The following is a 14215-nucleotide window of genomic DNA, read 5'->3' on the forward strand; positions in this document are numbered from 1 at the left end:
CAGGCACAGGACACGCTATCCCCACAGGCTGCGTTCATTAATATAAGCGGCAGGAATGATAAGCGATATGTAAATGAGGAAGATGATGATGATGATGTACGGGGTTGGGGGCAGCTCCTTGTATATTGTACAGTAATAGAAACCCAGACACAAGTCGATTCTCACATGTTGGAGGACGATCTCCCTCCCCGTAAAGACCAAACCCGGGGTCCCCCATCATCCGGCCGGGCATGACGATTCCTCCCAAGACTCTGGACACGACTTGAGGTGCGTTATACGATTATACTGCGGTCGGAGTATAGGGGGGGGGTCTATAGTGTCGTAAGATGCAGCGTTTCATGAGACAGCAAAAATCAGGCAAATTATGCCCAATTTATCAATGGTGCACGCGATGTGGCGCTGCTCCCTAGACCTGTCCGGCCCTCTGCCTTAGACCACCTCACGGCCGCCGGACTTTACACCAATATTTTGAAAACCTCCTACAAGTGGCGGCAACGTGTCGGGTGCGCTGCCTCTTGGTCTGTATGTTCTGCTTCTCCTGGATCTAGGGATCTGATTGGCTTATTTCCTCGCACTCTCCATTTTTTATATGTCCTGTATCTGATTGACTATAGACCTGGGGTTAACCCTTCATCGTGCGTTTCTTTACTTTTTCATGTATTTGTATCTATTTATATGTAACAATAAAGTTTTCATTGAACTTATAATTATTTGTGAGTTTCTGTCATTTAGTAGCAGATATTTCATATTTAGGCAGCGCCTTTTTTCCTTTTTGGATCTAGTACCAGCCCCTTCCTCGTAGTTTGCAGTTCTAATAAAATTTTGCACCAAAAACGGTATTGAGAAATTTGCTGCATTTTACAATTTCTCGGCCACTCCCTTTTTCCTAGAAACTTTTTTAAATTGTTGGGGCGGGTGCCGCATTTCGCTTGGTAAATCTAAAAATGATATTAATGTAGAGCCGCCATAGACCGGATGTGACAGATACGACCGACCGTATTCTTATGTCTGCGGTCAGCTGACGCCATTAATAACGTAATAATTCTACAAACATTTAGTAGCACCTAACGATCATCAGAGATCTGCCCTCTAGTGGCCAGTGTGGAGAATACAACATTTGCAGATTCACTTGTATCTGGTCACATAATCTGCAGATCGCTGCTCAGGGTTCTTCTTTAAGATGTGTCATTCATATAAGGGTATGTTCACACGGCCTATTTACGGACGTAAATCGGGCGTTTTTCCCCCGAATTACGTCTGAAAATAGCGCCTCAATAGCGCTGACAAACATCTGCCCATTGAAAGCAATGGGCAGACGTTTGTCTGTTCACACGAGGCGTAAATTTACGCGCCGCTGTCAAATGACGGCGCGCAAATAGACGCCCGCGTCAAAGAAGTGACCTGTCACTTCTTTGGCCGTAGTTGGAGCCGCTATTCATTGACTCCAATGAATAGCAGCGCTAATTACGGCCGTAATGGACGCGGCGTTCAAGCGCCTGCACATGCCGTTACGGCTGAAATTACGGGGATGTTTTCAGGCTGAAACATCCCCGTAAATTCAGCCGTTACGGACCCCCGCCGTGTGAACATACCCTAAGTGTAACTATAGAAGCAGCTGTAAGGTGGGGGCCCATTCCTGACTTTGCTACGGGCCCCATGAATTCTAGTTTTGATCACCAGGGGGCGCTCACATTATATCGATTTATACCACCCCATGAAAGTCAACGATAAATCCACATGCAGTGAACCCCCTGCCCCCCCAAGAACTGTTCCCTCTAACCCATGCGCTTTGGAAAAAATAGAGTTAAAAATTCCAAGTCTGCAGCCAGGTTATTGGGCTCATTAAACATCATTAGTATGTTGTGTTAACCCTTTCCTTTCCAGAGCGCACATCTTAGAGGGGGCAGTGCCCCCTAGTGGTGGCTGCAGCCAGAATATTGTCATGTACCTGTATCTGTGGGAAGGGAAGTTGGAGACTTGGCCCCATCTAAAAAAAAACAGAGCTCCGTCCCCTATGAATAAATATTAATTGGGAGAGAAATTTTAACCTAAACAATAAATGTAAAAGAAAATGTTAAAAAGGTGAAGAATTATTTTATAAGATGATATAGACGCAGACTCCTTCATATAAACCGTCATTGTTAGATCCTCCGGACGACTCTGATGCTGCTTTATCTCGGGAAAAACAATAGCGAGCAGCTCAAGAACCTCAATTCAACCATGAGGACCCCGGAAGCAATGTCCGATGTAGCAGAGCTCAGCGCAGAGCGATCACAGCTGCTCGCACAATTATTTGTTCCTGGAATTTATTTGGACTGATAAGAAATCTCAGCACCTGTCAGCCGGCAGCATCGGTATTAATATACAGGGCAGCCCGCCAAAACGAAACACCTGCAGACATAAGGGAACCGGGCCAAGTAATGTTACATACTCCGCATAGCACCAGATAACGAGACGCTGCTCTCTGTAAAATGTTTAAAGAGTTTCAAACATATCAAGAATAAAAAAAAAATATTAAGTAACTTTGAAAATAGTCTTAAATAGAAATCTCCCGTTTTGTGTATACAGCTCCTCTGCAGACCTGTGTCTCCATGGTTACAGACTACAAACAATCCCTATCTAGTGTGATCCTGTAATCATGAATGATCGACCCCTTCTTCTTACCAACCTGAGCTCTGTAGAGGCCTCAGAGCAGGTCTGTATTATTCACAAAAAGAAGGACTTCTTTCCCCCGAGCTGCATCATCTCCCAGAAGTCCCAGTTTGGACTGTCAGGTCAGTGTAAGAGGGAGGGGGTAGGAGACACCCAGGACAGAGTCTTGGGAAAAGGAAGGGGGGTGGAAGAGCAGCTATAGAGGGAACACCCACTGAGCACTGAACCTGCAGCTCCACACCTAAACATGTTTAGAATATAATAGAAGGAAAACATAAATCATCCAAAGGACACAGAGAACCCTGAGCCTCTCCAGATATACAGACACACAGCCAAAATCATAAATTGTGCTAACCTACCATAATACTGCCCCCTATGGGCAATACTAAGATCTGTCCTAGTACGGGAGCTGAAGTAATGAGTCATTCATGGAATTGTCCACTTTTTACAGGGTGAGGGACTTCTCACAAGCGCCATGGATCTAGAGGGAGAGGACTGTTATTTCGGTGGCTTGTTCCTAGAGCCGGATAGACCAGAGGAGGAAAGAAATCATGAAGAGAATCCTGAGCAAGCCGCAGTCCGAGCCTTGGATCCCAACCATCAACAGCTGGAGGAGATGATATCTAACATTACGCTGATGCCGTACCTGCCCGGATTTACATGGGACTGTAAGTATGACAAAATAGAATTCCTCTAATCCGGCATCAGTGAAACTCTCCAGGGGTCAAGGATGGACTATGAGAAGTTAATTCTCGAGTCTGTAGTGTAAAATCCCCTCATATCCTCAGTACAAGGCCTCATGCTAAATCTCGGAGTTATATGTAGCCGTATTAGGGCCCCTAGAGACCCCTGTGCAGTACCGCTGTGTGTCTCTGATCTCAGGTAGCATTGCTTCTAGAGGAGGAGATCTCCAAAATAAGGCAATGTACACAGCACCATATGGCGGCACACGTAATAAGCTGCAGGGAGTCCATGTGCCGCCATACAGCTTCCTCCACCTGGCCATACAGCTTCCTCCACCTGGCCATACAGCTTCCTCCACCTGGCCATACAGCTTCCTCCACATGACCATACAGCTTCCTCCACATGGCCATACAGCTTCCTCCCCATGGCCATACAGCTTCCTCCACATGACCATACAGCTTCCTCCACCTGGCCATACAGCTTCCTCCACATGGCCATACAGCTTCCTCCACATGGCCATACAGCTTCCTCCCCATGGCCATACAGCTTCCTCCCCATGGCCATACAGCTTCCTCCCCATGACCATACAGATTCCTCCACATGGCCATACAGCTTCCTCCCCATGGCCATACAGCTTCCTCCACATGGCCATACAGCTTCCTCCACATGACCATACAGCTTCCTCCACCTGGCCATACAGCTTCCTCCACATGGCCATACAGCTTCCTCCACATGACCATACAGCTTCCTCCACATGGCCATACAGCTTCCTCCCCATGGCCATACAGCTTCCTCCCCATGACCATACAGCTTCCTCCCCATGACCATACAGATTCCTCCACATGACCATACAGCTTCCTCCACATGGCCATACAGCTTCCTCCCCATGACCATACAGCTTCCTCCCCATGACCATACAGCTTCCTCCACATGGCCATACAGCTTCCTCCACATGGCCATACAGCTTCCTCCACATGACCATACAGCTTCCTCCCCATGGCCATACAGCTTCCTCCCCATGGCCATACAGCTTCCTCCCCATGGCCATACAGCTTCCGCCACATGACCATACAGCTTCTACCCCATGGCTATACAGCTTCCTCCACATGGCCATACAGCTTCCTCCCCATGGCCATACAGCTTCCTCCACATGACCATACAGCTTCTACCCCATGGCCATACAGCTTCCTCCACATGGCCATACAGCTTCCTCCACATGGGCATAGAGCTTCCTCCACATGGCCATACAGCTTCCTCCACATGGCCATACAGCTTCCTCCACATGACCATACAGCTTCCTCCACATGACCATACAGCTTCCTCCACATGGCCATACAGCTTCCTCCACATGGCCATACAGCTTCCTCCACATGACCATACAGCTTCCTCCACATGACCATACAGCTTCCTCCACATGGCTTTACATCATAACAGAACAGTAAGAGCTGCATTCACAATTCTGCTGGTTGTTGTTGGAACCATGTGACGGCTTGTTGACAGGCACCGCCCTAACAGATTAGCTGACCGCCTATAATGCAAAGCTCCCTGTTGCACTGCATTCTGGCAAAGTTTTTTCCCGCAACTTCTACTAAAAAAAAACTTTACGGAGAATTAAAAGGACACCAAGCATCCGTTGTACAGATATCGACCCAGCTGGGAGATATCAGCTCTGGGGCCTGCAGAATTGTGAATGCAGCTCTGGAAGTGAAGGAAGCTTAAACATGCTGTAAATTCAGGGATAAAGGGGCAAGAAAAGCATGAATGTATAACCAGGCAGGAAAATAAGAGGAAATTGGATAGGAGCCATTATGGCCGCCACTTCATGATATCACACACCTACTAGGAAAAGCTTAAACTGGTGACACGTCCTCTGTGTATATCTATATATGGCACCAAATATAATACAACATATCACAAGTGTCCTTTTTTTTTTCTATCCACAGCAGAAACAAAAACATTTGATAAAAAATGTAAGGAATTAAACATGGAAAAGTTCAGATCGTCAAAGCTCAGTCTCATGGACGTCTTAAAGATCGGACAAGAAGATCTAAAGAGGATCGTACCCCAGAGGATTGAGGAGGTTCCTTGGCGTTTCCTACAAAACCTCATGGCTTTGAACAGCAGTGCAAGAAACACAAGATTTAACCAATCCCCGGATACAAAAATCAGCGCGCTGCATGAGGAGGATATGGATTTCATGGATGAGATGGACAATTCAAGCTCCATCCACCCCTTAGATGTCCTGTGTCTTCTCCTGCATTGTTCCGACAGCTTCCTGCAACAAGAGATTGTCACAAAAATGTCCATGTGCCAGTTTGCTCTCCCTCTGCTTCTTCCCACTGGGGACGGCGCAGGAAGCACGTTCATGTTGTGGACGATGAGAGATATCGTGAAGCGATGGAGACCTCACGCCATAGCCGACAGTAAAGGATGCCGAGAAGACAACCTGGTGAATATTCCTATGCCGGTCTTCTCCTTCGCCAGGCTGGGAAAATGCAATTTGTCCAAGTCAAGAATTCTAAATTGTATTCTTAGCTCGGCTCAAAAACATCATGATTTCTTTGTCCATCAGAACATGGAGGGTGCAAATATTTTAAGGGAAATGTCAGATGGACTTGTAGAGATTGCCTGGTTCTTTCCTGGGGGCCGGGAAAACTCGGACATATTTGCTGATCCAATTGCAGTGACCAACCTCCGTGGTGACCTAGAGTCCAACTGGGAGCAGTTTAGCTTTCTAACCAAGGTGTCTACAGCCGTCTTCATCTTCATAGAGAGTATAGATGAGAGGCAGTACCACCTACTAGTAAAGATGGAGGAGACCAACACAAACTACTTCATTATCATTGCTCCTCCATCTAGGGGGATAAGTGGGGAGACACAAACATACGTAAAGATGTTGTACCCCGTTCTAAAAATCAACAGAAAACACGTCTTGGTGAAGAACATCTCCGTAAATGATGCAGAACTAGTCAAGAAATTACAGTCAATCATCACAGATCTAATTAGATCTTCCTCTTGCTACATTACTCTGGAGGAGATGTCCCATTTTGCAGAAGATCTTGGGATACGTGTGGATGAGAGCTCGGAGGAACATCAGAACACCAGGAAAGTCGCTCGGGAGATTACGAAGAACATTAAGGATGTTGTGCAGTATAAAAATGAAACCATGAGACTGCAAGGAGATCTATGGCGGCAGCTGGCCAAAACGGAGAAGGAAATATGTAGGATGAGAGGACTGGGCAGTGGTAACGCAGAGGACTACAAAACACAATTGGCCAAGAAATGTTCTGATCTACGGAAGCAACAAAGTGATCTCCAGTTCCCTGAGGGCATAGTCAGGTTCCTCAGTGCAATCAAGAACTTAACCCAAGCTGAGAAACACTACTTTCTGAGGTGGATGAAACTCTATCTGGACTCCATCTCTCGAAAGCACATGAGCGCTATACAAGCCGAGTACAAGGAGCACTGCTATAACCCAACATCCAACGTAGACAAGTTGAAAGACTTGGATCAGATAATATTAAACAGCTCGTTAGGGATAGAACATTTTATCAGAGAGGTAGGGCAGTTTTACGAAGCTCAATGTTTTATAGCAAAGAACTATATGGGGTATACACTTTATCAAATCCCAGGAATAGTCGCCGATCTCCTGCTGGATGGGTTCCCATTGGAGCTGATGGATGGAGATGCCTCCAACATTCCCTTACAGTGGATAACTGACGTCCTGACTGAGCTGGATAAGAAGACGGGAGGACAATGTAGGATGAGAGTGATCACCGTGCTGGGGGTGCAGAGTACAGGGAAGTCCACCCTTCTGAACACCATGTTTGGTCTACAGTTCCCTGTGGCCAGTGGACGATGCACGCGAGGAGCCTTCATGACCCTTATTAAAGTGAAGGAGAACTTCCAGGAGGAACTAGGCTGTGAATTCATTCTGGTGATTGACACTGAAGGGTTGAAGGCTCCTGAATTGGCTTCTCTTGATGACAGTTATGAACATGACAATGAGTTGGCCATACTAGTGGTTGGGTTGAGTGACATCACCATAGTCAACATGGCCATGGAAAATACTGCAGAGATGAAAGATATTTTGCAGATAGTGGTCCATGCTTTTCTAAGGATGAAAGACGTTGGCAAGAAGCCTAATTGTCAGTTTGTCCATCAGAACGTGAGTGATGTGTCCGCCCATGACAAGAATATGAGAGACAGGAAGAAACTTCTAGAACAATTAGATGAAATGACAAAAGTAGCATCAAGAATGGAAGAAAAAGATAACATTGCAAAATTCTCTGATGTCATGGATTACGATCCTGAGGAGCACAGCTAGTACGTTCCTGGGCTCTGGCACGGGGTTTTACCGATGGCTTCTGTTAATACCGGTTACAGCGAGAATATTTTTGAACTAAAAAGACATTTGTTTGAAATAATGAAAAACCAGCGACAATCAAGATCTCAAAGTATTTTGGATTTCATCAAATGGGTAAAAAGCTTGTGGAGCGCCGTGAAGTACGAACATTTCATCTTCAGCTTTAGGAACAGTCTGGTGGCCGAGGCCTATAACCGGCTTACAATAAAATATTCAGAGCTGGAGTGGAAATTCCGTAAAGCAATGTACAAGTGGATGATTGAGGCAGAGAATGAAATATCAAACCAATCGGCTTCAGAACTGGAGGCCGAGACATGGACTGGGATCAAAGAAGACATGCAGCGAGTGCTAGAGGAAGAGGAACGAGACATGCTGGGAGACCTGGAGAAGTACTTCGAGTGCGGGAACAAATACGTACATCTTGTAGAAAGGTACAAGGAGGACTTCTATAAGAGTGTGATGACACTCAGGAATGAAATTGAAGATAATTTAGGAATGAAATGTGAGGAAGCGATCCGGATACAGCGAGGAAAGCACGAGATACAATTTGTACAGAACAGTTACCTAAAGATTATTGAAGAGAAAGCCACCAGTCTGCTGGACAACTGCAAGAGTATAAAACACCAACTGACCAACGAAGAGCTGGAGTCCGAGTTTGAGAACATGTGGAATAAAACCATATCGGGCCTACAGCTCAGCAGCTTAAAGGAGCACAACGTCAGTCAGGAGATGGTAGAACAGCTGAGAAAGGAGATGAGACACAAAGCCGGTTACATCAACGAGAAGCTCAACGACGTACGGAGTTTAGATGACTACGGGCAGAACGGGTTAAGCCTGGACAACAGATACGTTCAACCTAGCTACTATGAAAGTATGCCGGAAGCAATTCATACAGAGTACTGGAATAAGGTCAACGATCTCGTGGCCTCCTTGAAAGACGAGTGCGGTCGGCATGTAACCGAGCAAGTGAACACCATGAAGGATTACCACCACACCTACAGCCGAGAGCTTCTCAACACCATAAATGAAAAACTCAACCAGGAGGACATAAGAGCCCTCCACCTTACTCCATTGTTCGAGCTGGACCTAAAACTTTACCTCTTGGGTCGAGCTGCTCCCGTGTTCCAGAAGAAGACCAGTGTTTTCTTCCAAGAGAACAACACAAGGTTTTACCTGGACAAGCTGAAACCTCAATACTTCTCCATGTTTCTAAACGTTTACCAAGAAAAGGATGAATCGAAGGTCAGAGCCCAGCGGTTCTGCGAGGCTTGTCTGAAACCTTCCCTCACGGACTACGTGTATAAAAATTTGGGTGGAGAAATGGTAAATGACATATTAACGAGCGGCGACTCCATCCGGTACAGCAGCAGAACCTTCTTCCAGTATACGCTGCTCAAGGAGCTCTTGGAAAACCCAGATTTCACCCAGTACGTAAAATACAACAACCATTATGAGACTTTTGTGAAGACTTGGATAATAAAATACATTACTAAGAAATATAAGGAGTCCGCATCTCTGGAATCTTTAAAATCCAACATCTTGGTCTCCATCTTAAGAAAAATAAGACAAGTCCTCAAAGACCCAAAAGTGAGAGAAAGTTCTAGTGTTCTGGAATGTCTGAAGACGTTTTGTGTCATGCTGAAGAAAGACTTGGTCATAGCGCAGAACGAGATGAAGGTCATCGTGTTTCAAAATAACGCCAATCCGATCCAGTTCTCGGCCGACATTGAGATGTTCCTTGAGGACGTGGAAAGACAAATTGTTACAGAAATGAAACATTTTACTATTGAGTATGTCCTCTCCAAGGCATCGGTGAAGCCTCAGAACGAGCTGTTCAGGAAGGTGTTTGGCTGCGGGAAGCAGTGTCCATTCTGTAAAGTCCCCTGCGAGGCCGGAGCGGCCAACCACAAGGAGCACTTTGCCTCCGTTCACCGACCACAAGGGTTAGGCACGTACAGGTGCATGGAGTCTAAGGTGCTGTCCCATTCCATATGTACCACTGATGTGGTTGGCAACACGACCTTCCTAAACTCCGACACGGACTGGAAACCTCGTCTTTACAAAGAATACAGCAGAATTTACCCCGACTGGAGCCTACAGCCCGACGCCACCATCGGAGCCTCGGATTACTGGAAATTTGTGTTCAAGGAGTATAATAAACAGTTTTCAGATTATTACAACGCGAGGCCGGCCGAGCTGCCGGAGGACTGGTATCTGATCACCAAAGAGCAAGCGCTCCAAAGCCTACAGGAGTCATTCAACATGAGATGAGGGGCCACACGGGAGTTTTGGCCAATGTTGCGTTTCCATCTGGAAGAACGAAGACGATGGGATTTTCTTCACTCCCTCTTTAGCTCTTGTAAACGGCTTTTTACGTGGTTTTGGGTGGGGCTCATCGGTGGTCACTCTAGGGGGGGGGGTCTTTCTATTATAACGAGTGTTTACGACGTCCTACGATCTAAAGAGACGGGCTCCAACCTGCCGCTTTCCCAGACAGTTCACGCTGGGACTTGTTTCGCCACAGCAAAAATAGTTTGTCCTCTTCTGTACTCGCCTTTAGTCCGAGGTCCCGCACATGGTGGGCGCAGGTCCCGTATCTCCAGAACACACGACACAATAAATGTAGGGTGAATTGGTTTTTAAGTAACATTCACCTCCTTGTGTTTCCTTCTCCGGTCATATAGACATTGCGCTTGCTCTGGGGTCACCATGAGGCTTCCTGTCTTCTGCATGGACTTCCTGTCAGGTGACCTCCATTCTGATGAATGTGTTCCAATAAGTGGAGGTCACATGACAGGACGTCTATGCAGTTAGTCTTTTGCTGTTACCTTGGCAACCCCAGAGCAAGCGCAAGATCGACGTGACTGCAGCAGGAAGGACTGTCCGGGCATGCTGGGGGTTGTAGTTTCACTAGAGCCACCGGTTTTAGGACATTGTAAGCCTGAGATAGATGCCATGGTAATTATATATTCCCGGGATTCCTCTGTAAATGTTTTTCCTTAATAAATGTGACGTTTTATCTGATTATTCTCTGTGATGTGTCAGCGGTTTCCTAAATGGTGACGTCCTGTCAATCCACCACCAAGATCAGCACACCCTCCTGAAAAACTCTGTGCTGCTGGGAAGACCGAGCTCTTTCCACTATGTAACGGTCTGTGACCTCCCACAAGACTAGACCCTCTTCCAGCTGCACAGAGTATTTCAGGAGGCGGCTCACATTTTTTTTCGCTCTGTCCTGTGACTGAACATTCATAGAGGGTACTACACTCCTATTCTTATTTGGTGTATATCTGCACCTGGGCGAGCTGGGTGACAACCTGTAGAGCCGCCATTACCAGAGACCAGCAGCAGAGTTGCCTTTCAGTCTAGGAAAGCTGGGTGACAACCCCGCGGGCGCTGTAACTGCATTCATATTGGTGGTCACCCAGCTTTTCTAGACTCCAGAAAGCCATATCTAGAGATGTAGTAAATTTTCCCTGTGTCACGGAGGAGATTTGCCGTTCAGGAGGTTTAGAAAGCCATAATGGCCATCACCCAACTTTCCCAGAATCGGATGACCAGAATATTCCGCTATGTGAGGAAAAAATCCTGAAATGTAACAAACGGAGACAAGGAGCCGCCTGCAGCGCCAGATCCTGAAAAACATTCCCTTTATTATAAAATCCCATAGGAAATGGAATGATTGAGAAACCGCACGTGAAGGCGCGGACCGTCAGCTGCTCGTAGGCGCTAGCCGCGGGGTGGAGCCATCGTCTTCTATTGCTGTGATGGCCGCTCCTGTAGTGTCAATGGCCGTAAACTTCAGAGGTGAAGCTCCGCGACATTCAGACATTTTCCAGGACGCTCCTCGCTGCCGTCGCTCAGAAATTAGCGTTATTGTTGCGAATTTCCTGGCGTTTTATTCCCTGAGTACTTATTACAATCCGGCGCTACCGTCTGAGGTTTGGCACAAACGATCGTTCATTTCCAGACTTCACCGTTTTTCTTTTGGCGTTTTCATTTTCCGATAATGCGCGCAGTAAACGCCACGTGACCTGTATCGACTGAAGTAAAATTGGCGCCGATCTCAATAAAATATTCATAAAAACCATCAATGAACATCACAGAAACGTAACGCTGCCGTAGAGCGCCACGAGTCCAGCGCTCGCGTTCCGCGTCCTATTGGTGATATAACGCAGGAAATGTGGTGGAGGCGGAGTCATCAGTGTTTCTTCCGCTTGTTCTTCCTCTTCTTCCTCGCCGTGCCCGCTGTCAGCCATCGCAGCCGCTTGACGTTGAGCAGAAGGAGGATGAAGTTCAGGACGTAGGTGGTGACACAGATGACGCAGAAATCCTCCAGGATGTAGACGAGGATGTACGCCAAATACAGGGAGCCGGCGATGGACGCCAGCGAGGTCACCAGCAGCGTGACCGCAGCCGCCGCCAGCCCCACAAACCCTAATAATAGAAGAGAGAGGAGGGTGAAGGAGGGCACTGGCACCATCTACTACACATTGACAGGAAGGGGTTAACCTAGACCGGCCCCCTGTCCGGATGGGAGGGAAGCTCCGGGCACTATAGTGGGCAGCACTAGGTTAACCCTTTACTGGAAGCATATAGATGCCCGTGTTTAAAGAGAATCCGCTTCATGGCACGGGCAGAAACAGACACCCAAGTGGTAATTAACATGGAGGACACACAGGAAAAAATCACAGTGGAGGGGGAGGGGAGGTGGAAAAAGATGGGGGAGGAGAAGGGGAGGCGGCTTATGAAGCGGAAGGAAGATGGAGGGGGGGGAGCAATGAAGTTTGCTGAGGTGTAATACCAGACACGACCATGGACAAAGGTAGCGCTGTTACTGGGGAGGCGGCCCATTGCCTTCATTCTTATCTCAAAAAGTCCAATTATGCAGCAGCACCTGCAGGGAGGGGACTACGGGGGCGGCAGGGGACTACGGGGGCGGCAGGGGACTACGGGGTGGACAGTGACGGCGGTGCCTGCTCTATAACTCACAGGGTGGCCACAGCCTTCACTCTCTGGTATCAGCCACTACGTACCCAGCGCTATCTGCAGCGTGTAGAACAAAACACCAAACACGCTATTGGGCTGATTCAGCGGACTCTGCGACCCCAAGATCTTCTCCACCAGTCCGAACCCACGGCCCCACCTGCAACACAGAGAAAGAGGAGTCAGGAACAGGGCACCGGGAGCGGCACCACACTGGCACCAGATGGGTTATTCAGGGCAGTGCCAGGCAACACAACCATCCAGAGAGCCCGCCCCCCATAAATGCAGTCTGGGGGGCACAGCGTCAGTGTCCTGGCTGCAGAAAATCAGCAATGTGAAGGCAAGAAATCCTGTGCACCCCCCCCCCCCCCTCATATTATACACACAGGGGATGATGAATAAGTATGTGACCCCCCCCCCTCCTCATATTATACACACAGGGGATGATGAATAAGTATGTGACCCCCCCCCCCTCATATATATACACAGGGGATGATGAATAAGTATGTGACCCCCCCCCCCTCCTCATATTATACACACAGGGGATGATGAATAAGAATGTGCCCCCCCCTCATATATACACACAGGGGATGATGAATAAGAATGTGCCCCCCCCTCATATATACACACAGGGGATGATGAATAAGAATGTGCCCCCCCCCCTCCTCATATATATATACACAGGGGATGATGAATAAGTATGTGACCCCCCCCCCCTCCTCATATATATATATATATATATACACAGGGGATGATGAATAAGTATGTGACCCCCCCCTCCTCATATATATATACACAGGGGATGATGAATAAGTATGTGACCCCCCCCTCCTCATATATATATATATATACACAGGGGATGATGAATAAGTATGTGACCCCCCCCTCCTCATATATATATATACACAGGGGATGATGAATAAGTATGTGACCCCCCCCTCCTCATATATATATATATACACAGGGGATGATGAATAAGTATGTGACCCCCCCCCTCCTCATATATATATATATATATATATACACAGGGGATGATGAATAAGTATGTGACCCCCCCCCTCCTCATATATATATATACACAGGGGATGATGAATAAGTATGTGACCCCCCCCTCCTCATATATATACACAGGGGATGATGAATAAGTATGTGACCCCCCCCCTCCTCATATATATATACACAGGGGATGATGAATAAGTATGTGACCCCCCTTATACTCTGACCTGGAGGTGAAGACCTTGGAGCAGCTGATGGACGGGGTGATGTCGCACAGCGCCCTGTACGCCGCGTCCTTCTCCCGGGAGGTCTCCACATGATAGGCATAGACAGACAGGGCAATGCCCAGGGCACAGACCAGCAGCCGCACCGCCCGCTCCCAGCCCGGCAGCACCGCAGCAGCAGCCGCCGCCATCCTCTCCGCACAGCTGACGTGTCCACACCTGCCACTCAACACCGCGGACAACGCTGACTGGACTCAAGAACCGGAAGAGGCGGGGCAGCGCGCAGGGAATGCCGGGAGGTGTGGTT

At 47.7% G+C, this 14215-nt stretch overlaps 2 protein-coding genes across 2 annotated transcripts; one reads left to right on the forward strand and one right to left on the reverse strand.

Moving 5' to 3' along the window:
• The first annotated feature begins 3113 nt into the window (after nucleotides 1-3113).
• On the forward strand, nucleotides 3114-10065 carry LOC142656069 (up-regulator of cell proliferation-like). The gene is given in 2 exon segments (XM_075830930.1): nucleotides 3114-3320; nucleotides 5280-10065. Coding segments are annotated over 2 exon segments (4887 nt in total). The 5' UTR covers nucleotides 3114-3127; the 3' UTR covers nucleotides 9974-10065.
• Nucleotides 10066-11335: 1270 nt separating this feature from the next.
• Nucleotides 11336-14152, reverse strand: LOC142656096 (vitamin K epoxide reductase complex subunit 1-like protein 1). Its single transcript, XM_075830968.1, has 3 exons — nucleotides 13912-14152; nucleotides 12739-12848; nucleotides 11336-12139 (listed from the first exon to the last, which is right to left on the reverse strand). Exons 1-3 carry the CDS (start codon nucleotides 14097-14099, stop codon nucleotides 11904-11906), a joined length of 534 nt encoding a protein of 177 aa, XP_075687083.1. The 5' UTR covers nucleotides 14100-14152; the 3' UTR covers nucleotides 11336-11903.
• Nucleotides 14153-14215: the final 63 nt, after the last annotated feature.

The sequence above is a fragment of the Rhinoderma darwinii genome, chromosome 6 (assembly GCF_050947455.1).
Source record: "Rhinoderma darwinii isolate aRhiDar2 chromosome 6, aRhiDar2.hap1, whole genome shotgun sequence".
NCBI classification, from domain to species: domain Eukaryota; kingdom Metazoa; phylum Chordata; class Amphibia; order Anura; family Rhinodermatidae; genus Rhinoderma; species Rhinoderma darwinii.

Excerpts from the sequence above, each read along its gene's own strand:
- LOC142656096 (XM_075830968.1), bottom strand. The coding sequence starts at position 14,099 with ATGGCGGCGGCTGCTGCTGCGGTGCTGCCGGGCTGGGAGCGGGCGGTG. Across the intron at positions 12,849-13,911 it reads TCCAAGGTCTTCACCTCCAG|GTGGGGCCGTGGGTTCGGAC; the intron begins GTCAGAGTATAA and ends TCTGTGTTGCAG. Across the intron at positions 12,140-12,738 it reads CACGCTGCAGATAGCGCTGG|GGTTTGTGGGGCTGGCGGCG; the intron begins GTACGTAGTGGC and ends TTCTATTATTAG.